The following is a 26,478-nucleotide window of genomic DNA, read 5'->3' on the forward strand; positions in this document are numbered from 1 at the left end:
GGAATGGGGAGGGACCCGAGGTCATACCACTCGTAGTGTTATTTCATATGTGAAGGCTCGACGCGTGGTCGATAAGGGGTGTTTAGCTTATCTGGCGTATGTTCGCGATTCCAGCGCAAAGGTCCCATCTATTGATTCTGTTCCTATTGTTCAGGAGTTCCCCGAGGTTTTCCTTTCAGATCTGCCGGGCATGCCGCACGACAGGGACATCAACTTTTGTATTGATCTGGCTCCGGGCACTCAGCACCATTTCCATTCTACCATATCGCATGGCCCCGCCAGAGTTGAAAGAGTTAAGGGATCAGTTGCAGGATTTGCTTGAGAAGGGTTTCATTAGAACCAGCATTTCGCCTTGGGGTGCACCGGTGTTATTTGTGAAGAAAAAGGATGGTTTGATGAGGATGTGCATTAATTACCGGCAATTGAACAATGTGACGATAAAGAACAAGAATCCACTGCCGAGGATTGACGATTTGTTCAACCAGCTTCAGGGTGCAAAGGTGTTTTCAAAGATAGACTTGAGATCTGGCTACCATCAGCTGAGGATTAGGGCGTCCGATGTCCCTAAGACAGCATTCCGCACTCGGTATGGGCATTATGAATTTTTAGTCATGTCATTTGGGTTGACCAATGCCCCAGCAGCGTTTATGGAGTTGATGAACCGAGTGTTCAGGCCTTATTTGGACTTGTTCGTGATAGTCTTTATTGATGATATTCTGATATATTCCAGCAGCCAGGAGGAGCACGAGCAGCACCTCAGAGTGGTTCTTCAGACTCTGAAGGATAGTCAGTTATATGCTAAGTTCTCGAAGTGTGAATTCTGGTTGCGTTCGGTTGCATTTCTGGGTCACGTTATATCGGCAGAGGGTATTCAGGTGGACCCGAGAAGATTGAGGCAGTCAAGAACTGGCCTCGACCAGCTTCAGCTATAGAGATTCAGAGTTTCTTAGGGTTAGCAGGCTACTACCATCGGTTCGTGGAGGGGTTCTCTTCTATTTCAGGCCCGATGACCAGGTTGACCTAGAAGGGTGCCCAGTTTAGATGGTCAGACGAGTGTGAGACGAGCTTTCAGAAGCTCAAGACAGCTCTAACTACGGCACCAGTATTGGTTTAGCCCACGGGTTCAGGGCCTTATACAGTCTATTGTGATGCTTCTCGTAGTGGGCTTGGTGCAGCATTGATGCAGGACGACAGAGTCATTGCCTATGCTTCGAGGCAGTTGAAGCTCCACGAGAAGAATTATCTGGTTCATGATCTTGAGTTGGCAGCCATCGTTCATGCATTGAAGATTTGGAGGAATTATTTGTATGGTGTGACATGTGAGGTTTACACTCATCACAAGAGTCTTCAGTATCTGTTCAAACAAAAAGAGTTGAATTTGAGGCAGAGAAGGTGGTTGGAGTTGTTGAAAGATTATGATGTTACTATCTTGTATCACCCGGGAAAGGCCAATGTGGTGGCCGATGCATTGAGTAGGAAGTCCGCCAGCATGGGTAGTCTTGCTTATTTTCTGGTCAGCCGAAGATCGCTTGCTTTGGATGTTCAGGCCTTGGCCAATAGACTTGTGAGGTTGTATATTTCTGAGCCTAGCAGAGTGTTAGCCTGCACGGTTGCTCGTTCTTCATTATTAGAGCGTATCCGTGATCGGCAGTTTGATGATCACCATTTGTGTGTCCTGAGAGACACGGTGCAGCGTGGATGTGCCAAGAAGGTGACCTTAGATGATGATGGTGTTTTGAGATTGCAGGGGCGAGTTTGTATGCCTAATGTTGATGGGATTCGAGAGTTGATCTTAGCGGAGGCCCATAGTTCCCGGTATTCTATTTACCCAAGCGACGCGAAGATGTATCAGGATCTGAGGCAACACTATTGGTGGCGTAGAATGAAGAAAGATATAGTTAAATATGTGGCTCGATGTTTGAACTGTCAGCAGGTTAAGTATGAGCATCAGAGGCCTGGTGGATTGTTTCAAAGGATTGAGCTTCTCGAGTGGAACTGGGAGAGGATTACCATGGATTTCGTTACGGGACTTCCGATGACTCGGAATAAGTTCGATGTAGTTTGGGTCATTGTTGATAGGCTGACCAAGTCAGCGCAATTTGTTCCTGTTGCAGCCACCTATTCATCCGAGAGATTACCTGAGATCTACATTAAAGAGATTGTTCGCCTTCATGGGGTGCCAGTATCTATCATTTCGGACAGGGGTACGCAGTTTACCTCGCGCTTCTAGAAAACAGTTCAGCGAGACTTGGGGACCCAGGTTGAGTTGAGTACAGCATTTCATCCCTAGACGAACGGTCAGTCCGAGAGGACTATTCAGATTCTAGAGGATATGCTCCGAGCCTATGTCATTGATTTTGGAGGCTCGTGGGACCAGTTTTTGCCTTTAGCAGAGTTCGCCTACAACAACAGCTACTGTCCAGCATTCAGATGGCTCCATATGAGGCATTGTATGGTAGGCGATGTCGGTCTCCATATGGATGGTTTGAGCCAGGAGAGGCTCGGTTATTGGGTACGGATCTGGTTCAGGAGGCCTTGGATAAGGTTCGAATTATTCAGGATAGGCTTCGTACAGCTCAGTCCATGCAGAAGATTTATGCAGACCACAAGGTTCGAGATGTTGCTTTTATTGTTGGTGAGTGAGTATTGCTCTGTGTGTCGCCTATGAAAGGCGTGATGAGATTCGGGAAGAAGCGCAAGCTTAGCCCTAGGTTCATTGGTCCGTTTGAGATTCTCGATCGTGTGGGAGAGGTGGATTATAGACTTGCCTTGCCACCTAGCTTGTCAGCTGTGCATCCAGTGTTTCCTATGTCTATGCTCCGGAAGTATCACGGCGATCCATCCCACGTGTTAGATTTTAGCACTGTCCAGATGGACAAGGATCTGTCTTACGAAGAGGAGCAGGTGGCCATTTTAGACCGGCATGTTCGACAGTTGAGGTCGAAGAGTTTTCCTTCAGTGCGTGTTCAGTGGAGAGGTCAGCCTCCTGAGGCATCGACCTGGGAGTCTGATATGCGGAGCCGTTATCCTCATCTATTTCCCGACTCAGGTACTTCATTCTTTTGTCCGTTCGAGGACGAACGGTTGTTTTAGAGGTGGAGAATGTGACGACCCAAAGGTTCATCACCTGTTTTCTCCCTTTTTCCGTACTTCCGAGGCCTTAAAAATCTTATTTTTAGTCGCCTCGATTTGCGTGTGCAGTCCGGGCGTGTAGCCGGAAAGCTTATTTGTTAAATTATATGAAAAATGCTAAAATTTTGTATTAAAATAATTAAAGTGGACTTTGGTCAACCTTTTGGGTAAATGGACTCGGACCCATGATTCGACGGTCCCGGAGGGTCCGTAGAAAAATATGGGACTCGGGCATATGCTCGAAATCGAAATCCGAGATCCCGAGCGCGAGAAATGAATTTTTAAAAGAAATTGTTTTTCTAAAATTAATATGGAAACTTGAGATGAAAATTGATTAGAACGTGTTGGTATCGGGCCCGTATTTTGGTTCTAGCGCCCGATACAGCTCTTATATGTGATTTAAGATGTTTGTGTGAAATTTGGTTGAAATCGGACGTCATTTGACGTGTTTTGGACCTAAATCTCTAAAAATGAAAGTTAAGGAAGTTTGATGAAAAAAGTGATGATTTTGAGGTTTGATTCCTCGTTTATGATGTTATTTTGGCGATTTGATCGCACGGTTAAGTTCTTAGGATGTTGTTGAGTTAGTATGTGTGTTTGGTTAGGAGCCCCAAGGACTCGGGTGTGTTTTGGGTAGGTGTCGGAGTGTTTTTGAACTTAAGAAATTTGCAGAAATCTGTTGTTGCTGGTGTTCAGATAAAATGGACTCTGCGATCGCATACTCCCTTCTGTGATCGCGTAGAGTTAATTGGTGAGGTCCGTTTTTTGTTCTATACAATCGCATGGAATCATCTGCGATCGCGTACCTTAGCCCCCTTCATTCTATGCGATCGCATTACCCTTCCGCGATCGCGTTTGATTAAGCCAAACCTGGAGTGCTCAGCCCTTTTTCTTCTATGTGTTCGCACCAGCTCTTATGCGATCGCAATGCTTTACTCCCCCCCCCCCTTCCCTATGCGATCACAATCCTCCTTCCGCGATCGCATAGAGCATTCTGGCCTAGTGATTTAAAACGTCCAAAAACATAACAGTCGGGTTTCATTCAAAATATACACGAACTCCTTCTTCTCCACAGCTGCTAGGCGACTTTTAGAGCATTTCTTCACCAAACCTTCTTGGGTAAGCATTATCTGACTCGTTTTGTTCATTCTCTATCATCATCTATTGAAATCCGAGGCCTAAAACATGTAATCTAGGGTTGAAATTGGGGGAAATGGATAGAGTTAGGGCTTTTCAATTTTCTTCGATTTAGACCTCGTTTTGGGGTTGAATTTGAAAAGAAATTGTATATTCGGGCTCGTGGGGGAATGGGTGATATGAAATTTGTTCGAACCTCGTGTTTTGACTATGCGGGCCTGGGGTCGATTTTTGGAATTTTTGGAAGAAAGGTTGGGAATCATTATTTAGGCATTGGGTTTGATTTGTTTAGCTATTATTGATATTATAATGTCGTTATTTCATAGATTTGATTGAGTTGGAGCCGAATTCGAGAGGGAAAGCGGTCGTTGTGGATTGATTTAGCCGTGAAAGTTGAGGTAAGTGTTTTGTCTAACCTTAGCTTGAGGGAATAGGAGTAGAGTCTTGTTTGCTAATTGCTAATTGTCGAGTATGGTGTATCGGCATCGTGACGAGTATCTAAACACTGGTGTCTAGCATGACCGTGAGTCCTTATATTGTGTTTACTCTGATTTTGTTGTGACACTTCCATGCTTAATTGATGATTTCTATGTAATGAAAGAGTATGAGAAAGAAATTATGAATTGTAAACCCTTTGGAGAGTTGGCTCGAATGATAAAGTAAATTATAGAGTAAGAAATGAAAGGAAGAGAAAGAGATGTGATTATTCCCTTGCCGGGTTGTTTTCGTATTTTGATTATCTCCCTTGCAGGGATGTGAAAGTTGTTGTTGTTGTTCCCTTGCCGGGATTCAACTGTTTACTTGTGTTTTCCCTTACCGGGATTTCTATTATTATTTGACTATTCCCTCATCCCATTGGTTGTGATTGTTTCTTGGGTGAGGAAGAGGGATAAAGCACGAAAGTTGATGTCGTGCACAATTTGTGTTGAGAATATGTTAATGCACGAAGGAACATTCTGTGCCATGATATGATTACTAATGCACGAAGGAACATTCCGTGCCATGATATGATTACTAGTGCACGAAGGAACATTCTGTGCCATGATATGATTACTAATGCACAAAGGATCATTCTGTGCCATGATAATGAGTGTTAATGCACGAAGGATCATTCCGTGCCATTATTATGTGAGGTAAAGCACGAAGGGTGATGCCGTGTACTTTATTTGATTGTTTTGGTGAAAACGAGAGTAAAAGCACGAAGGATGATGTCGTGCAACTGTTGATTTCCTACACTCGTTGATGTTGTACTTGTACAGTTTCGTTCCTTATTTATTGATTTTATATCTGAACTGGTACAGCCCCTATAGCATGCTCCCCTGCCTCTCGACTGGTTAATTTCTGTATTCCTTTCTTTTGCATATATACATATATTGAACTGCACAGGTTTGTTTGATAGTCTGGTATAGCCTCGTCACTACTTCGCCGGGTTAGGCCAAGCACTTACAAGCAGATGAGGTCGGTTGTGCTGATACTACACTCTGTGCATCTTTTTGCACAGATCACGGTGTCGGAGCAGCCTTTGGACAGCAGTAGCAGATTGGGAGCTGACCTTCAGTCCAGAGACACCGAGGTAGCCTTGCTGACGTCCGCAGGCCTGGAGTCTCTTCTATCTTTATTTTAGTTTGTTATCCTTGTACCGAAACAAACAGAATTATGTTTTATTTTGACATTGTATTTAGCATTCTCTAGACGTTCGTGAGTTTGTGACTCCAGTTCTTGGGTAGAGTTTGTATATTGGATTTCCGCATTTCTTTCAGTTAATTAAATTTAAGACTTCCGCTTTTCTATTAAATGTTTCGTTGTTTTTAATAATGTCGATGTTTGCTAAAAGAGGTAATAAATAATTTGCTTGCCTAGCTCCTAATAATAGGCGTCATCACGACTCCCGAGGGTGGGAAATCCGGGTTGTGACATAATTATCCTTCCTAAAAATCCACAGCGACCTATCAGTAATGCATGCAATTAATTACCTCATCCTCAATGTTACTTCACAATCCACAAGCAGGAAATAATCCACATACAAGGGCATCTAGCCCCAAAACCTCGGGGGTACCAAAATCTCCATACTCATACTCAATTACGCAAATCAAATGGTTGATATATCACTTACACCCTATTATTATGCTGAAGCACTGATATAGAGTTTCTGGCCGCATAACAAAGCATGAACTCGAAAGCCTCAAAACCCAATAACCACCATGCTACTAGTCACGCTCCCGCGAACCAAAACTCAAGGTCCTTTCTGAAAATGCACACTCTTCACATATAACAGTCAACAATGCGAACACCCTATTAATTTTTGATACCTATTTAGAAGAAATCCACAATGTGTAACATATTCCTTATGCCTGTAGCAGCCAGCAGAATCAAGTCATTGCCCAACCCATCAAGAACTCCCCGAGATCCACCCGCACGCAACTAAGCCATCAGGAATGCACCTCCCCAACTCAAACGAGTCACACAAACCGTCCAATCCAAGAGTGTTTCCATAAATACCAGTAGAGAATTCCCACTCAAAAGGTCCATTTACTTCCATTGCTATGTTGACCCAACACTACTAAACTGACTCCTTTCTTCGGATAGTCGATATACAATAACTCCAATCAAAGCCCCATATACAGATGACTCTAGCATTAACCACGTAGCAAGAAACTCATAAACCATTGAATTTCCTCTGAAGCATCTCGTTCTGCCACAACCACAATACCAACGCTGAATAGACCTCCTGTTAATTTGAAGTTGTTCCTCCGACTCCCCTTGTTGCTGATATGTAGATCCATTATTGACGTGGAAATACTGTAAACCCCAACATCATCTCGTGCAAGATCTCAGACTCTGGTCATACCCCAAATCCGGGAACCTACCAATACCACATATACACATACCTTAGGCTAAAACTGATATAAATCTAACTCTGCAATCTGAATGCCGCTATTAGACTCCTCTACTTGGCGCAAATCCATAGAAAACAATGTCTGATGATCCACAAAACTAACCTTCACGGCTCGCACAACAAATATGACAAGTTACTCTAATACCACCAACTATTTCCAATCAACACCCACCTCGTGACCTTGCCACAATTGCAACGACTAGTCAACCAATTAAACATTTCCAAGTTCACACTCATCAACGAGATGTCAAAAACTGTTGCGCCTCCATATGAACAATTGAATAGCCTCTCAATACCTCTATATCTTCAGTCCGGACAGCACATTGAGACAATGCCTGAGCATATCTAACTCCTTTGTAAACCGTTTGTAGCATCACTGACCACTGGCGCATAGCGAACGCTGAGAGCGTAATATTATATACGAGTGGATGTAGAGGTATATAAGTCTTATACTTCGAGCTGAATCAATATCGCACGATAAGGAATGAAAGAAATGGAATTTCCAAACAATTATGTAGCCTCTCGAAGATAAGTACAGACGTCTCCGTACCGATCCGCAAGACTCTACTAAACCTACTTTTGACTCGTAGCACCTATGAACCTAGAGCTCTCATACCAAATTTTCACGACCCAAAATCCCTCCAAAGGAGTCGTGATGGCACCTAGTCTCTAAACTAGGTAATCCTAACATTTACTAAAATAACATTAGCATTTACTGACTTCAAATTAAATAACTCTCAATAAATCACAATTTTCAAAATCGGTGGTACAAGTCATAAGCCTTTCTAAGAGTAGTTATAAAAAATAAATACAACATTGTTCCAGAATGAGAAGGAATCAATAGAACGTAAATACAAACGAAGGTGACTTGAGGCCTGCAGACGCAACAACAGGTTACCGAGAGTCTCCACTGCGACAACCCGTATAGCTACTATCGAACAATACCTGGATCTGTACACAAAAATGTACAGAAGTGTAGTGTGAGCGCACCACGGCGATGCCCAGTAAGTATCAAGACTAACCTCAATGGTGTAGTGACGAGGAACAGTCAAGACACCTACTGGTCAAATGAAATAAACCGGATATGATAAATAATTATTGAGATAAAGATAACGAGGTAATATCAAAAGCGAAGAGAAATCAAAGTACAAACAATAGGAACAATAAAGGGGGAACACGGGTAGTAACGAACAATAACCGTGTAAGTCGGATAACCAAGTAAATCAACACTGACATAACAGAAACAGAGACAAGTAAGAATGTATTCAAATAAAGAAGGCTAACTTAATCAATCACATCATGTCTAGTACACAATCACGACCATCTCAACCCTCGGTTTCTCATATCATAATCTCAACTTCCGAACCTTCAGCACACATGGCACCTTATGCCCCTATATTTTTCATCTCACTTTTAACAACAAATTCCACATGCTATACAATACATAATGTTCGTACAAATGCACTCAATAAGTCCAAGAAGTATCATTTACCTAAAATTACAATTTCTAAACTAATTAGGAAAGCCAGCGAGAAAAAGATGAAGTTGTTTCTTTTGAAATCATTCGAGTAAAGAAAGTACCCCTTTAATTAACATACAACATCGAATGGATTATTACCTTTAACATGAGAGTTAATAACTTAAAACTTAGTAGAGATTTTTTTTAAAATAAAATACAACCTCAGACGGTTTAAGGGGATATAATTAAGAATCTAATTGAATTAAAGATGTAACAATTATTGAAGTTTGAAGTATGGAAAGGCACGCGCGTGTGTGTGTATATATATACATATATATATATATATATATATATATATATATATATACAGTGAGGTATTGAAAACACTGTAGGTTCTAACACAAGGGATTACAACAGTGAAGGAATTTAAACAGTTAAAAACACTTGAAATGATAACAACAAATAAACATAGAAGCAGAAAGTGCACGGCATCACCCTTCGTGCTTTTACTCTCGTTATCACCATAAGAATCAATATTCACTCTTATTCTTTCTTGTTACGGCATGCAACCCGATCCCAATCATATAATACTGTTACGGCGTGCAACCCGATCCAAATCATATAATGATGTTGCGGCGTGCAACCCGATCCAAATCATATAATATTGTTGCGGCGTGCAACCCGATCCAAATCATATAATATTGTTGCGGCATGCAACCCGACCCAACTTGTCCGACCTTATTACTCGTTGTTACGGCGTGAAACCCGATCCCATATACTATTGTTGTGGCGTACAACTCGATCCCATGTAATATTGTTGCGACGTGCAACCCGATCCCAATATACAAATCAACACCAACCGCAAAAGAATCATAGCAGGGAACAATAGTATAACAATAATATCCCCGCAAAGGAAACACTATCATAAGCAATAACATCCCGGAAAGGGAATCAACAAGTACTTAATAAGGGTCACGGAAAAACCAAGAAGCACGGCAACCTCAACAAAACAACAAGACATAATAAGCACGTGGTAACTACACCGGTAACGACAACAATTGGACATGTAACCTATTTGCACGAAGTCATAGAGGAACTCGCAATCAAGAAGTATCAAAACAATAAGGAAGGCAATCACTTCAATTAAGGTAATCAAGGGTCAATATAACACGTAAGAATTAGAGAAAAGCTAACAACATCATATAGAGCATATGGATGCAATTTAAGCAATTATTAAACCCAATCATAACGGGATACCTTCCACATAATGAACATAAGGACCTAAGAAACCTAGAGCAAATTTCCCACAAATAAGTCCTAGCACACATTCGTCACCTCGCATGCACGGTCTACAATTAGCATAGAAGACTCAAATCATAAGGGGAAGTCCCCCACACAAGGTTAGGCAAGATACTTACCTCAAAGATGACAAACTGATACTCTAAAATGCACTTCTCCGGTGAAAAGTATCACACCTCTTTTATTCCCCAACCCTATTACGAGGTTGAGTTAGAAGAGTTTTTCCAATTGAAGTGACGTTTTGAAAAGGGATTATTTATTATTTAGAGTCGCCACTTGGAATTGAGTTTTGGTGTTCCAAGTCACCTTTTATTGAATCCCTTATCAAAAGGAAGATTTGACTCTTAATTTATGGTCTATGAAATAGAAGACTGAGTAAGTAATTCTGTTGACCGAGGGGAAGGTGTAAGGCACCCCTCGAGTCCCGTGATTCTAGCGCGGTCGCTTTATTGACTAATGTAAGGCTTAAATCAATTTTCAGCTATTCTTGTATTTTATTGATTATGGCTTATTTATTACCGCTTCATTTAATTTATTATATTTTTTTTATATTGTTTTGCCCTAGATGCGTTACGCAAAAAAGGTACTTCTTTGAAATTAAATGTTAAACCAAGATACAGAATGTACACGTGGTTATAACATAATTATTTTAAATCTAAAGGCATCGAGACGCGGAATGCGCGCATGATTCCCTTTTTTATTTAAGCGTATCAATCCAAGGTTCGGTACGAACACATGGGCTAATATTTAAAGATACGTCTAAAGTTTTTCTTTTTAAAGAATTAACTACAGCAGCCTGTTACTAAAATGATTTAGGCTGAACACCCATTTAAAATTGTTTATCACTTATACGTTAAAAATCATCATCTCTTTCCATTGTTAAGATGTTAACAAATTTTTAAGTGGTCTAAAAGAAATTTAAGCATTATCCACGTAGTAGAATAATTAAGAATTAGAATACTTCAACAAATCACAAATAGAAACAGTAACTCTTTAAAGAATACAAGGACAAATCGTAATTCCCATGTTTGATTAAAAAAAAACTAATGGCATTGTGATCTTAATCTTTATTAATTAACAATTAATTTTCCTCATTGTATGATTGTCATTATAAGCAAGATACCAGATTGCCTAGGATATTAATATAATCTTACTGGTTCTTATTCAAATTTTCATGAAATAAAGATAATAATAACAATAAGCTAGCTTACAGGGACTTATTTAAAGAGAACAACACATTAAGCACTAAAAAAAATTAATAAAATAAGCCAAACCATCATGCTTTGAGTAAGTTTTTGTTTTTCACTAACACAAACATGCGGACAACACAATAATAAGAGAACAAGAAAAGCTGACAAAGCATAATATTATTAAAGAGCAAAACAACGAAGGAAAGAAGAACGGACCTCTGAAACCTTTTATTATTAAGAAAATCCAAGCAAGCTTGCAGAGCAGTAGACAAAATCAACGTGAGTTGAACTCAAATATAGAAAAAGCAAGAATCTTTAACTAAAATTGGACTGAAAATCTTGTGGGACCTCTCTAACACAACCTTGCCGGAAACATCGTTGCTCTGTGAACCTCGACGCGAAACTAAAATAGTAATAGTTCGCCGGGTGTTTCAATAATGTTTTAGGATTATTTTAACTTTCAGTTGGGTTTTGTGACTGGTTATCGAAGAAAGAGGATGAACCACTGCTATGGGGTATTAATGGTATGTTAAAAATGGTGATTTGTAATGGATTTCATGGCTGAAAATTGTTGCCTTTTTGTTATCAACTCCTCTCTCGTTCTTTTTCTCTAGCTTTTCTTTCTTTCTTTTTTTTGTCTTTTTTCTTCCTTTTTCTTCTTTTCTCGTTCTTTTCATCTTCTTTTTTTCGTTTCCCAAAGATCCCCTTTTTCTCTTGTGTCTTCTATTCTTAAATAGAAGAATTATTAGGCCCGTTATATCACGTTCAAGGAGTTTTCAAAAAGGAGTTATGTGATATGTGGTTAGACATAGGGGTGTGCATTCGAATTGGTTTATCGATAAATCGAATCGATTATTTGTTATCGAAATCGAAATCGAAAAAATCGAAACCTTATTGAAACGATAACGATAAGCATATGTACAAATCGATAATCGATAAGTAATTATCGATAAGGGTCAAAACCGAATCGATAAATCGAATGCACACCCCTAGACAGTAGACACTTGTAAAATGAGTAATTACCTATTTGTGTAGATTAATATAACATACAGAATGTATATATATTTCACTGCTATTTTGAAAGCGGCTATACAATATCATTTTCCCTAATCTATACCCTTTCCTTTACCCTAAGTTCCTTACCCTATTATTTCCTCTACCACATTTAAGGAATGATCATATTTAAAGATCAAGGGAATGAAGTTCAAATTAATGGAAAACAGAATTAGCCATGATGATGTATTTTGTTTTGTTTTGTTTTTTTTATACCGTTGAAGTGTTGGTGGCATACATTTGATCCCTTACTTTAGTTTTGTTGCATGTGCTTGTTGACACAATTTTTATGTTATAAATGGTGTTCGTCTTATTTTAGCTTCTTTTTGTCCATATTAGTTAGGCGCGTTTATAGCGATATACTTTCCGTGGAATCCTGCAAATTTTCTTATTGGTGTAATCGATAACCGAATCGATAAGCCCCCAAAATCGATAAATCGAATTTGAAAAAATCGAAACCTTATTGAAACGATAACGATAAGCATATGTACAAATCGATAATCGATAAGTAATTATCGATAAGGGTAAAAATCGAATCGATAAATCGAATGCACACCCCTAGTTAGAGGCGTGAAGGAGTGGGTAATGGGGCTGAGAGGAGGAAATCGTGAGGAGAGGGGTGAGCAGTTAGGTAACTTATTTTTTATTTTATTTTTAAATAAAAAGAAAGTATATATATGTATATATATATATATATAAATCATACCCAGAATATATAATTAAAACAGCCTCAATAGAAGCTACAAATCAAGATTTAGAAGACTTTAAAAATCAAATTGAAGAACTTATGAGCCTAGGAGTGATAAGGAGATCTACTTCTAGACATAGGTCAGCAGCCTTCATGGTTAGAAATCACAGTGAAATCATAAGAGGAAAAGCAAGAATGGTAATAAACTATAAGAGACTTAATGATAACATTAAAACAGACGGATATAAGTTACCTGACAAAACAGAACTGATAAATAGAATACAAGGAAAAAAGATATTCAGTAAGTTTGATTGTAAATCAGGGTATTGGCAAGTAAAAATGCATGAAGAAAGTATTGAATGGACAGCATTTACTTGTCCAGAAGGGCATTTCGAATGGTTGGTAATGTCGTTCGGACTAAAAACAGCTCCACCAATTTTTCAACGCAAAATGGAGTATATCTGGAGAATATAAGAGATTTGTTTTAGTATATGTAGACGATATATTAGTATTTAGTAAGGATATTAAAGAGCATTTAGGACATCTACAGACAGTATTTAGATTATTTGTAGATAATGGAATAATAATTAGTAAAAAGAAAATGGAACTATGTAAAAATTATATCAATTTTCTAGGAGTAGTTTTAGGGGATGGAAAAATTAAATTACAACCCCATATAGCTAAAAAGGCTCTAGAAATGCCAGATAAATTAGACAATACTAAGGAACTACAAAAGTTTTTAGGAATAGTAATTATGCAAGAAAATTTATAAAAGATTTAGGAAAAATAGCAGGACCACTATATGCTAAAACAGGCTCTACAGGACAAAAACATTTCAACATAGAAGACATTAAATTAGTACAAAAAATCAAAGAAAAAATAAAAAATATTCCTGATTTAAATATGCCATTAGAAACAGACTATTTAATTATAGAAACAGACGGGAGTTTTGAAGGATGGGGAGCAGTTTTGAAGGCAAAACCAAATAAATATAGTGATAAGAATACAGAAAAAATATGTGCTTACCAAAGTGGTAAATATAGAGAAAAAGGAAATATGAGTAGTATAGATGCAGAAATTTTAGCTGTAATATACGGATTAAATAGTTTTAAATTATACATATTGAATAAACAAGAAGTAACAATTAGAACTGACTGTGAAGCTATAGTTAAGTTTCACCAAAAGATAAATGCAAAGAATAGTAGTAGAAGAAGATGGTTAAATTTTATTGATACTATATCAATATATAATTTGGTTTTTGAACATATTAAAGGAAAAGATAATAATTTAGCAGATCAGTTAAGCAGGCTTAAAATTACTGTTAATTAATAAATATTTTACATGTACAGCATGAGACCAACAGTTCCCAAGACTGAAGACAAAGGGAAGGGCATTCAAGCCTCACCCTCAGACAAATACTTGCAGACAGTATTAGGTAATCTTCATTTTAAGCCACAATCTTTTGCAGAACAAACTCATATGGATAGAATAAGTTTTGGAAAGCATAATTTAATATTTTTTCCACCATCAAACATATCGTTTAGAGTATTACCAGAATGTGTCATAGATAGACCTCAAAGATGTTTAATTGATAACTTATGGATAGCATATAATAAAAAAGACACTAAATATGTTATAGCGGCTCTTAATGCCTTAGGACAGTATTTTACAGACAAAAACCAAGAAAAAAGATTTAAATACTATGTAGTTATACATGGTAAGACAAATGACATTTTTCAGACATGGTTAGAAGTACTAGACTCTATTAAAAACATAGAAAAACCACTTTTTAAAGGTTTCAATGACTTCACTGAAGCATTAGACTATGCAAGAGGAATACTAGGACCAAACTACTATATCTCCCCAGCACTCAGACAAAACCCAGAAAAAATTTCCCAATATAACATCCAAAAGGACAACGACAAGATAATATTCTGTGATCATTGCTCATCAATGACGGAAGCCTTCAAACGAATAAACCAGAAGAATGAAATCTTGGCATAGGAAAAAACAAGACTTATGTAGCAAATGAAGGTACTAGAATAAAGAATACATGCGTTAAAATTTGAATTGACACAATCCCAGACTCAAGTTATATCTCAACAAGACACTGAGATGAGTAGTCCAAAACAGAGTTCTCCATCTCAAGAAAAAATGGATGAGAAGGGTGTGCATTCCCCAATGAATGCAGCAAAATCTACTGTATCGGATAATGATACAGCTAGTCCGGTTCAAACGGTAACCGGTAAAGACATATCAAATCCGTTTATGGCTGTCACTTTGCCAAAAAGTGAAGATGAAGGTTCATCAAGACGAAGACTACCTAGAACACTAACACAGGGAGAAGCATTAAGGGTATAATTTCTAAAAAGAAAAAAAATGAGAAAATAGAAAGCATAATTAAACAGACATTAGAAAATTTCTTTCAATAAAAAGAAAAGCAAGACAAACATATGATTAAAAGTCTCAGTTTTAATCCAAGTCCAGAAAGAAGTCCAGAAAGGTCTCAAAGCTCAGGGGAAGATGATGATAATGAAGACCACTTAAATTATCAAGATGCCCAAGATCCATGCGAAGATGATTTTGGAATGAGCTTTGATTCGATAGCTCTACATAACTTAGACACGTAAAAGGAAGCGAGATCTCAGTTAAAAAAAAAATAAGAGCAACAAAGACAAAGAGCAATAATTTGGGAGACAATTGAAAAAGAAGAAGTGACATAAAGAAAAGAAGACGTGACAAAAGGCAGTACTACAAGACAAGCTGAAATTTGAGTGGAAGAAAATAGTCACAAACACTAAAGAAATCCCTGCCTAAGCCATGTGAATATGGGGCCCAATGAAGTACCCTACAAGGCTAGACAAGAAAGATTTCTGGAAGGGTTTGGAGTCCATTTTGAAATCCGTCTAAAAAATTTAGCTATAAAAATGGAAAGAAAGAAGAAGAGAAGACACAACTACAAGAGAAAGAATACTCTCAAGAAAGCCAAGCCACCAAAATCCTCTCCTTCATCACCCACCATCCTCCAAACATCTTGTAATATACCTTGTAAAATATTTCCTTATGTATGCCTTAGCAGTTTCTACCTCGAGTTTGTAAAATAAATAAATCATTATGCTTGTGTGTGCCAGATCTTAATTCCCAAGTCCAGTAAACTTTTTGGGTTTCCTGAAAGGGAAATCTCTCTCCTGTAAACATGTAAGTTACTCATTTTATCTAAATTATGTTTCTGGATATTACCCCTGTTTTACAGTTTTATGTTATTATGTATATTTTATATTTATTATTCCTCAATTATTAGTAGGTATATATACATACATATAGTGTATATATATATATATACCACTCTTAGTATATGGTTATCTTTCCAATTTCTTAATAATTTTGATGGATTAACCTATAAATTCCTAGGAGAAACCGGTTAAGTCAAACCCAACATTAACGAAAAATGGGTATATATGTTTAACTGTGGCCAGGGTGGGGTTAATGAAAAAAGAGTTAAGAAAAGATTAATTCTTTAAAAATTTGGAAAGAAGAGATGAACAGAGTGGAATAATAAAAAATAAAAAGGGTAATTTCAGGGCATAATTTTGATAATACTGTAACGATATAGGTCTACAGAATAAGAGAGAGAGAGTACCAAGTAGGATTTTACAACATAAGAGTTTAACGTTTTTTTTTACAGCACTAAATTTACCGTACCAGTAAAATTATTTTACTGAACCAGTAAATATTTCAAAAACAATATTACTGTTAATGCCTATTAATCGTAATAACTATACCCATCCAGAAGGATTTGCTAGAAGCCTTACCTCAAGTCTAGAAGAATTTAAATTAGACATAGATACCGGATTCTACTCTATAATAGACTTAGCTATACATTTTATATATTTACAACAAAATAATAGAATTTGTTCAGATATATATAGAAAACAACTATATCTTATATTTCGAATACTATCATATCATCAGTTTTACTATTTAAGATCATATTATATAAGAAGAAGATTATAACTTGAAGGATCAGACTTTATCAATTTTTACTTTGTTAGTTTATTCTAGATTATTATTATAGCTATTTATTAATTTGATTTATTTTCTAGATTATTATTATAGCTATTTATTAATTTGATTTATTTTCTATTTATTAATTTGATTTATTTTTGGTATCAGAGCCCAGAAGATCTTTGGACCAAAAATTTATGAAACAACATATTTTCGCAAAATATATAAGTTTCCATTACCATATAATATACCTTACTCTAGATACTATCAGTACAAATCTAGACTATAGAAACGCTTTAGAAATACAACTGACTCTTTCTGGAAAACCAGAACTAGCTATTTTAAATACCCAAAATTTTAAAAATTATATTTTATCTGAAATTGAGAGGATTAATATTGAAATAGAACAAGAAAAGGATTACCTCAGAACAATTAGAAATAAGATAAACTATATCCCGTTAGGATAAAATATATGTTACGACAACATCCTTTAGCTAAACGAATAGCTTTTAACTATTGGATTTTAAGTAGGAAAATACAGAGAAAGGAAGAATTAAAGAAAATACTACAGAAAGTCAAGGCTGTATTAATATCAACCTTAGAATTAGCTAAGCAAATAGAAAAATCAGATCTAAAAATAAATAGAGAACCAAGTTATATAGTAAAGCGTAGTATTAGTACAGAAACCATATCAGCTTTAGAGTGGGAAATACAATATATAGAGGGAGAAATATATTTAGAAAACCAAAGAATAAAATTCTTTAAGAGCCAAAAAATTTGGATACCATTAGGTTAAACAAAATAGATAAATTAAAGAATCTAGAATATTTAGATTTAAAAATATATCCAGAAAAGAAGTATAGAATATTAAAAGACAATTCAGTAATAAAGTGCAATTTCAGTAGTGGAGAACATATATTACATACTGACGATAAACAATATAATACTTTGGTAGATCTAATAATCAACCTTGGCGATAAAACTCAAGAAAATAATAAAAACATAATAAGAACACTAGAAATAGTAGAAGCATTACAAACCAAACAAAGAAAGACTCTAGAAAAATTAGAAAATAATTTTGATTTCTTAAAATCACAAGAGCTAGAAATTGACAGAAAAATACAATTCCTGAACAATAAGTTTAACCTAGAAAAAATACCTACGAAAAACGAAATAGAAAAATTAATTAAAACTATTACAGAAAAACCTAAAGAACTAGAAACAGAAACAACCAAATTAGTAGAAAAAATAACCTATCAAGTAGAAGTATTAAAAGGTGAGATAAGCACTTTGAAAGAAAAGATAGACACAATAAAAGAAATTGCTCTTTCATGAGTGATTTACAACTAGAAATAGATCCAGTATATGATAACGCTTTAAAATTCACAGAAAGATTTCAGCCCAATCCAGAAGGACTTACTAGCTATACTCCTCAAGGAAAAGCTGATCAAACAATAATAAAACAGAATAATACTTTAATAGTATTACTTTTAGAAATTAATAAAAAACTAGATAAAATTATTAAAGAAAAAGAAATAAAGACTGAAGTAGAAATTCCAAAAGTAGACGATTTAATAGAACAATTAAAAAGAGTAGAAATAACACCGCAAAAAGATAGAGTTAAAATAAGAAAACCCCAAAAATGGACCTTTTTTCAGGTAGGTCAAGAACAATGAATGAAGAAAGGCCACGAATAAGTTTTACAGATAATAGAATAGGGAATAATATGTTAACAAGAATTTTAACTAAGAAAAGACAAGAAGATAATCAACTATTAGACGAAATAATAGATATAGAAAAAGACATACAAATATTTCAACAAAATCAACTAAGATTACTCAACCCAAAATTATTATATAATACAGGATATTTCTCAAATAATTCTCAATTGTATAGGCATTATAGAGAAGAACAGTTATCAGCCATAGGAAATAAAGTTGCAAAATTAAATTTAATCAACCCAGAATCAGTAAGGCAACTAAAAAATCATAAAAAGAATTTAATGCATATGGGGTTAATAGTAATCGGATTAAAAGGACTAACTAGAAAAAACCTAGGAACCAAAGTACTAATCGTGGTATATGATGACAGATGGTCAGATCAAAAGAAATCTATAATAGGTTTAACAGAAGTAGACATGACCAACAATGGAGGAATATTCTATATTAGCCCAGACTTCATGATAAATTTAGCAGAATTCGGGAAAAATATTAAAATAGGAATACAGACTAAAGGATATGAAGAAATGAATAATGGAAATAATTTACTTATATGTGTAGGTTTCATAGGAAAAATGGCAACTAATAGTAATACAAAGTTTAAAATTAAAGTAGAAGATGTAGTCGAAGTAATGGGAAATAAAGGGATAAAATTAATAAAACCTATAAAGATAAGCCCAGAAGAATATGCTGGATTAGAATGGAATCTAAAAGATTTCACGAAACCAAAAATATTCAAACCAGAATCTCATTTGATGTACACAAACTCAAAGGGAGAAACTTCAATTAGGTTTACTGATTATAATTATTCTACCCATAGAGAAATAGATGATGAAACTGAAAGTACGATAGAAGATATTGAATGTATGAATATTGAAATAATACAAGACGAATTTGAAGTAGATATAGCATTAGAAAAAGCAAGGAAACTAGTTAAAGAAAATAAAAGTAAGACGTTCCAATGTAAAGGATGTAAGCTTGGAAGATTAACCTTAAGTAAAACAGAAGAACATTTTAAGAAATGCGAATTAAGAACAGATAATTGGGGATATAGAAAAGAAAGTATGTCACAAAACAAATGCGATAAATTTGATCAGATTTTTGAAGAGATTCAGGATAGTTACGAAGAAACAGAAACAGAATCCTTAATAAGTATAAAAGAATTAATGGAATCGACTAGTTCTAGTCCCAGTCCATTTCAAAGAACAATCCATCAAAGTACAGTAGATACTAGCACGGGAAATGTACCTAGAAGAAGAGTATATAGACTAAATCAAGAGATAGAAACAGAAAATGTAAAACCATCAGGAAAAAGGATGCCTATAGAGGAACCTATAAGGTTACAAGAAGGAGGAAGTAAAGGTAAAATACTAAATATAGCAGCTCATGATCCACAAATGTGGAACTCGGTAATAGACCTCTGGAAAGGAATAGTAGTGGCAGATTATATAAAAACCTATAATGACACAGATGCAGAAACAATGTATAAATATATGGAGACTTTCTTAGGAGAATCAACAAAAGGATTATGGGAAGCCTATAAGTCTGAATTTCCACAAGATTTTCAAAACCTAATAGCAATGGGACCAAATCCTTATAATTTTACAAATAAAATACATAGTTTAATTACAGGAGAAGATCCAAATAGTGGATTAGTAGTATTACAGAAGAACGCTTTAATAAAATTAGAACAATTAAGTATAAGCAGTTGGTTTCACATTAAAAAGTTTTTAAATGATTATTTTTATTATTGTACTATTAGTGGAAATGCTTTTGATCAAGATTTAGGTAAAAAATTATTTAATAAACTCCCAGGAGTTTTAGGAAGAGAAATAGAAGAACGATGGTATAAAAGAGAGGGAGTAATACAAAATCCAAATGCAAAATGGTCAATAGGACACAAAATACAACATATAATGGAAATACTACAAGAAAAGTGTACCCATATACAGATACAAAAACAACTAAAACAGAATAATATGAGTTTTTGCAAATCAACTGTGTATACAACACAAAGTTATGACAAGAATGAATATAAAAAGAAAAAATATAGAAAATATAAACCTCAATATAATAAGGGATATAATAGAAAAAATTATTATCTTAGAAAATCATCAGCTAGAAAACCATATCTAGATAAAAATAGACACGTTAGAAAATATAGAACAGAAAGAAACTATAAAAATAAACTAGAATGTTTTACTTGTGGAAGTGTAGAACACTTAGCTAATACGTGCCCAAAAAGAATCAATAATAAAACAAGAAATTCACAATTAATAGAAGATTTTCAAGAAACTTTAATAAACGTAGACGAATACATGTCAGATAATGAAAGTATATACTCTATAGTAAGTATAGATATAGAAGAAAAAACTCAAATAGACACCTCAGAATCAGAAGAAGAAGAATTAATAAATGAGATAGGATTAGAAAAATTAGATTTAGAAGAAATACAAGAAAATACTTTTGTAAACATATCGGAAGAATGTGTCCATAGTTTCGAAAGGAATAAAGGATTAGATAGTAATCAGTGTTTTATATGCAAATGGTACCCTAGTAATAATAAAAGGGCTAAATGTAAGCTATGCTATCTAGAGGGATGTATTTCATGCATAGAAAAGGAATTTAAAACAAAAATATACAAAGAAGAAAAATACGAAGAGATAAATGATTCTACTATGAATATGAGGATAATAGCATTAGAAACTAGAATAGATGAATTAGAAAAAAGAATACAAAAAATAGAAAAAGGAAAACAGAAATTGGAAGACAACAGAGAAAATATAACAGAGGTAGATGAGGAACTAATGAGTATAGAAAACTATGACACGCTAATATGTAATGAAGATAAAAGATTAAGTACAATAAAAATCTTAGCAAGAATCAAAATAGAGGATTACGAAATAGAAACGTTAGCCTTAGTAGATTCCGGATGCACAAGATGTATAATAAATAAGAAGATAGTTCCACCAAATTTAATTAAAACATTAGATAAGCCAGTTGCAGCTATGCAGATGGATGGAACCCACAATATATACAGACATTATGTAGATAAATCCCAGATTAGCTTTATAAACACATATTTAGATTTCTATAAACCTAGCTACAAGGTAGATAAAATATGGGTAAGAGACTTAAATATAAATGTAGATTTTGTATTAGGGTTAAGTTTTATATTACATAACAATGGTAGCTGCCTACTCAGCAGGGATGGAGTAATATTTTTTAAAAATATTACACATACACCAGTACAAACAATAGAAACTACAACCAGGATAAGGACACGATTGAATGCAAACCAGAAAAACCTACAAGAAAATCAGAAAGAATGTTGTAAGGAATGTAAAGATAAAAATACATGTTGTAAGATTAAAGAAGAATCTAAAACCTTAATACTAGAAGAAAATGAAGATAAAGATATATTAGAAAAAGACTATACTCTAATAGATATAGAAACAGAGTTATATAATTTTAAAACAGGAATACAAAAAATAGGAATAATAAAAAATGAAAAGGATCTAGATAATATAATAAAAATATTAGATGAAATAGAAATAATAGGAGAAAAACCTTTAAAACATTGGGAAAATAATAAAGTTATGTGTAAATTAGATATAATTAACCCAGAATATATAATTAAAACAGCCTCAATAGAAGCTACAAATCAAGATTTAGAAGACTTTAGAAATCAAATTGAAGAACTTATGAGCCTAGGAGTGATAAGGAGATCTACTTCTAGACATAGGTCAGCAGCCTTCATGGTTAGAAATCACAGTGAAATCATAAGAGGAAAAGCAAGAATGGTAATAAACTATAAGAGACTTAATGATAACATTAAAACAGACGGATATAAGTTACCTGACAAAACAGAACTGATAAATAGAATACAAGGAAAAAAGATATTCAGTAAGTTTGATTGTAAATCAGGGTATTGGCAAGTAAAAATGCATGAAGAAAGTATTGAATGGACAGCATTTACTTGTCCAGAAGGGCATTTCGAATGGTTGGTAATGCCGTTCGGACTAAAAACAGCTCCACCAATTTTTCAACGCAAAATGGACAGTATATTTGGAGAATATAAGAGATTTGTTTTAGTATATGTAGACGATATATTAGTATTTAGTAAGGATATTAAAGAGCATTTAGGACATCTACAGACAGTATTTAGATTATTTGTAGATAATGGAATAATAATTAGTAAAAAGAAAATGGAACTATGTAAAAATTATATCAATTTTCTAGGAGTAGTTTTAGGGGATGAAAAAATTAAATTACAACCCCATATAGCTAAAAAGGCTCTAGAAATGCCAGATAAATTAGACAATACTAAAGAACTACAAAAGTTTTTAGGAATAGTAAATTATGCAAGAAATTTTATAAAAGATTTAGGAAAAATAGCAGGACCACTATATGCTAAAACAGGCTCTACAGGACAAAAACATTTCAACATAGAAGACATTAAATTAGTACAAAAAATCAAAGAAAAAATAAAAAATATTCCTGATTTAAATATGCCATTAGAAACAGACTACTTAATTATAGAAACAGACGGGAGTTTTGAAGGATGGGGAGCAGTTTTGAAGGCAAAACCAAATAAATATAGTGATAAGAATACAGAAAAAATATGTGCTTACCAAAGTGGTAAATATAGAGAAAAAGGAAATATGAGTAGTATAGATGCAGAAATTTTAGCTGTAATATACGGATTAAATAGTTTTAAATTATACATATTGAATAAACAAGAAGTAACAATTAGAACTGACTGTGAAGCTATAGTTAAGTTTCACCAAAAGATAAATGCAAAGAATAGTAGTAGAAGAAGATGGTTAAATTTTATTGATACTATATCAATATATAATTTGGTTTTTGAACATATTAAAGGAAAAGATAATAATTTAGCAGATCAGTTAAGCAGGCTTAAAATTACTGTTAATTAATAAATATTTTACATGTACAGCATGAGACCAACAGTTCCCAAGACTGAAGACAAAGGGAAGGGCATTCAAGCCTCACCCTCAGACAAATACTTGCAGACAGTATTAGGTAATCTTCATTTTAAGCCACAATCTCTTGCAGAACAAACTCATATGGATAGAATAAGTTTTGGAAAGCATAATTTAATATTTTTTCCACCATCAAACATATCGTTTAGAGTATTACCAGAATGTGTCATAGATAGACCTCAAAGATGTTTAATTGATAACTTATGGATAGCATATAATAAAAAAGACACTAAATATGTTATAGCGGCTCTTAATGCCTTAGGACAGTATTTTACAGACAAAAACCAAGAAAAAAGATTTAAATACTATGTAGTTATACATGGTAAGACAAATGGCATTTTTCAGACATGGTTAGAAGTACTAGACTCTATTAAAAACATAGAAAAACCACTTTTTAAAGGTTTCAATGACTTCACTGAAGCATTAGACTATGCAAGAGGAATACTAGGACCAAACTACTATATCTCCCCAGCACTCAGACAAAACCCAGAAAAAATTCCCCAATATAACATCCAAAAGGACAACGACAAGATAATATTCTGTGATCATTGCTCATCAATGACGGAAGCCTTCAAACGAATAAACCAGAAGAATGAAATCTTGGCACAGGAAAAAACAAGACTTATGGAGCAAATGAAGGTACTAGAACAAAGAATACATGCGTTAAAATTTGAATTGACACAATCCCAGACTCAAGTTATATCTCAACAAGACACTGAGATGAGTAGTCCAAAACAGAGTTCTCCATCTCAAGAAAAAATGGATGAGAAGGGTGTGCATTCCCCAATGAATGCAGCAAAATCTACTGTATCGGATAATGATACAGCTAGTCCGGTTCAAACGGTAACCGGTAAAGACATATCAAATCCGTTTATGGCTGTCACTTTGCCAAAAAGTGAAGATGAAGGTTCATCAAGACGAAGACTACCTAGAACACTAACACAGGGAGAAGCATTAAAAAAGAAGGGTATAATTTCTAAAAAGAAAAAAATGAGAAAATAGAAAGCATAATTAAACAGACATTAGAAAGTTTCTTTCAAGAAAAAGAAAAGCAAGACAAACATATGATCAAAAGTCCCAGTTTTAATCCAAGTCCAGAAAGAAGTCCAGAAAGGTCTCAAAGCTCAGGGGAAGATGATGATAATGAAGACCACTTAAATTATCAAGATGCCCAAGATCCATACGAAGATGATTCTGGAATGAGCTTTGATTCAATAGCTCTACATAACTTAGACACGTAAAAGGAAGCGAGATCTCAGTTAGAAAAAAAAAATAAGAGCAACAAAGACAAAGAGCAATAATGGGAGACAATTGAAAAAAAAGAAGTGACATAAAGAAAAGAAGACGTGACTAAAGGTAGTACTACAAGACAAGCTGAAATTTGAGTGGAAGAAAATAGTCACAAACACTAAAGAAATCCCTGCCTAAGCCATGTGAAGATGGGGCCCAATGAAGTACCCTACAAGGCTAGACAAGAAAGATTTCTGGAAGGGTTTGGAGTCCATTTTGAAATCCGTCTCAAAAATTTAGCTATAAAAAGGGAAAGAAAGAAGAAGAGAAGACACAACTACAAGAGAAAGAACACTCTCAAGAAAGCCAAGCCACCAAAATCCTCTCCTTCATCACCCACCATCCTCCAAACATCTTGTAATATACCTTGTAAAATATTTCCTTATGTATGCCTTAGCAGTTTCTACCTCGAGTTTGTAAAATAAATAAATCATTATGCTTGTGTGTGCCAGATCTTAATTCCCAAGTCCAGTAAACTTTTTGGGTTTCCCGAAAGGGAAATCTCTCTCCTGTAAACATGTAAGTTACTCATTTTATCTAAATTATGTTTCTGGATATTACCCCTGTTTTACAGTTTTATGTTATTATGTATAGTTTATGTTTATTATTCCTCAATTATTAGTAGGTATATATACATACATATAGTGTGTGTATATATATATATATATATACCACTCTTAGTATATGGTTATCTTTCCAATTTCTTAATAATTTTGATGGATTAACCTATAAATTCCTAGGAGAAACCGGTTAAGTCAAACCCAACATTAACGAAAAATGGGTATATATGTTTAACCGTGGCCAGGGTGGGGTTAATGAAAAAAGAGTTAAGAAAAGATTAATTCTTTAAAAATTTGGAAAGAAGAGATGAACAGAGTGGAATAATAAAAAAATAAAAAAAAAAATAAAAAAATAAAAAAGAGTATAGAAGGGGTAATTTCAGGGCATAATTTTGATAATACTGTAACGATATAGGTCTACAGAATAAGAGAGAGAGAGTACCAAGTAGGATTTTACAATATAAGAGTTTAACGTTTTTTTTACAGCATTAAATTTACCGTACCAGTAAAATTATTTTATTGAACAAGTAAATATTTCAAAAACAATATTACTGTTAACGCCTATTAATCGTAATAACTATACCCATCCAGAAGGATTTTTTAGAAGCCTTACCTCAAGTCTAGAAGAATTTAAATTAGACATAGATACCGGATTCTACTCTATAGTAGACTTAGCTATACATTTTATATATTTACAACAAAATAATAGAATTTGTTCAGATATATATGGAAAACAACTATATCTTATATTTCGAATACTATCATATCATCAGTTTTACTATTTAAGAACATATTATATAAGAAGAAGATTATAACTTGAAGGATCAGACATTATCAATTTTTACTTTGTTAGTTTATTCTAGATTATTATTATAGCTATTTATTATTTTGATTTAAGGGCATCTATACTACTCATATTTCCTTTTTCTCTATATTTACCACTTTGGTAAGCACATACTTTTTCTGTATTCTTATCACTATATTTATTTGGTTTTGCCTTCAAAACTGCTCCCCATCCTTCAAAACTCCCGTCTGTTTCTATAATTAA

General features: G+C 34.6%; 1 protein-coding gene across 1 annotated transcript; it reads left to right on the plus strand.

Moving 5' to 3' along the window:
* On the plus strand, positions 402-6,764 carry LOC109229976 (RNA-directed DNA polymerase homolog). The gene is made up of 3 exons (XM_019395521.1): positions 402-851; positions 5,771-5,842; positions 6,630-6,764. The coding sequence occupies exons 1-3, from the start codon at positions 402-404 to the stop codon at positions 6,762-6,764; spliced, it is 657 nt and encodes a 218-aa protein (XP_019251066.1).

This window comes from Nicotiana attenuata, chromosome 7 (assembly GCF_001879085.1).
Source record: "Nicotiana attenuata strain UT chromosome 7, NIATTr2, whole genome shotgun sequence".
In the NCBI taxonomy this organism is placed as follows: domain Eukaryota; kingdom Viridiplantae; phylum Streptophyta; class Magnoliopsida; order Solanales; family Solanaceae; genus Nicotiana; species Nicotiana attenuata.

Bases quoted from the DNA above. Each gene is read 5' to 3' on its own strand.
- LOC109229976 (XM_019395521.1), top strand. From the start codon at position 402: ATGTGCATTAATTACCGGCAATTGAACAATGTGACGATAAAGAACAAG. The intron at 852-5,770 runs GTTATATCGGCA...CTTTTTGCACAG, and splicing joins CGGTTGCATTTCTGGGTCAC to ATCACGGTGTCGGAGCAGCC. The intron at 5,843-6,629 runs GTAGCCTTGCTG...TGCCTGTAGCAG, and splicing joins TTCAGTCCAGAGACACCGAG to CCAGCAGAATCAAGTCATTG.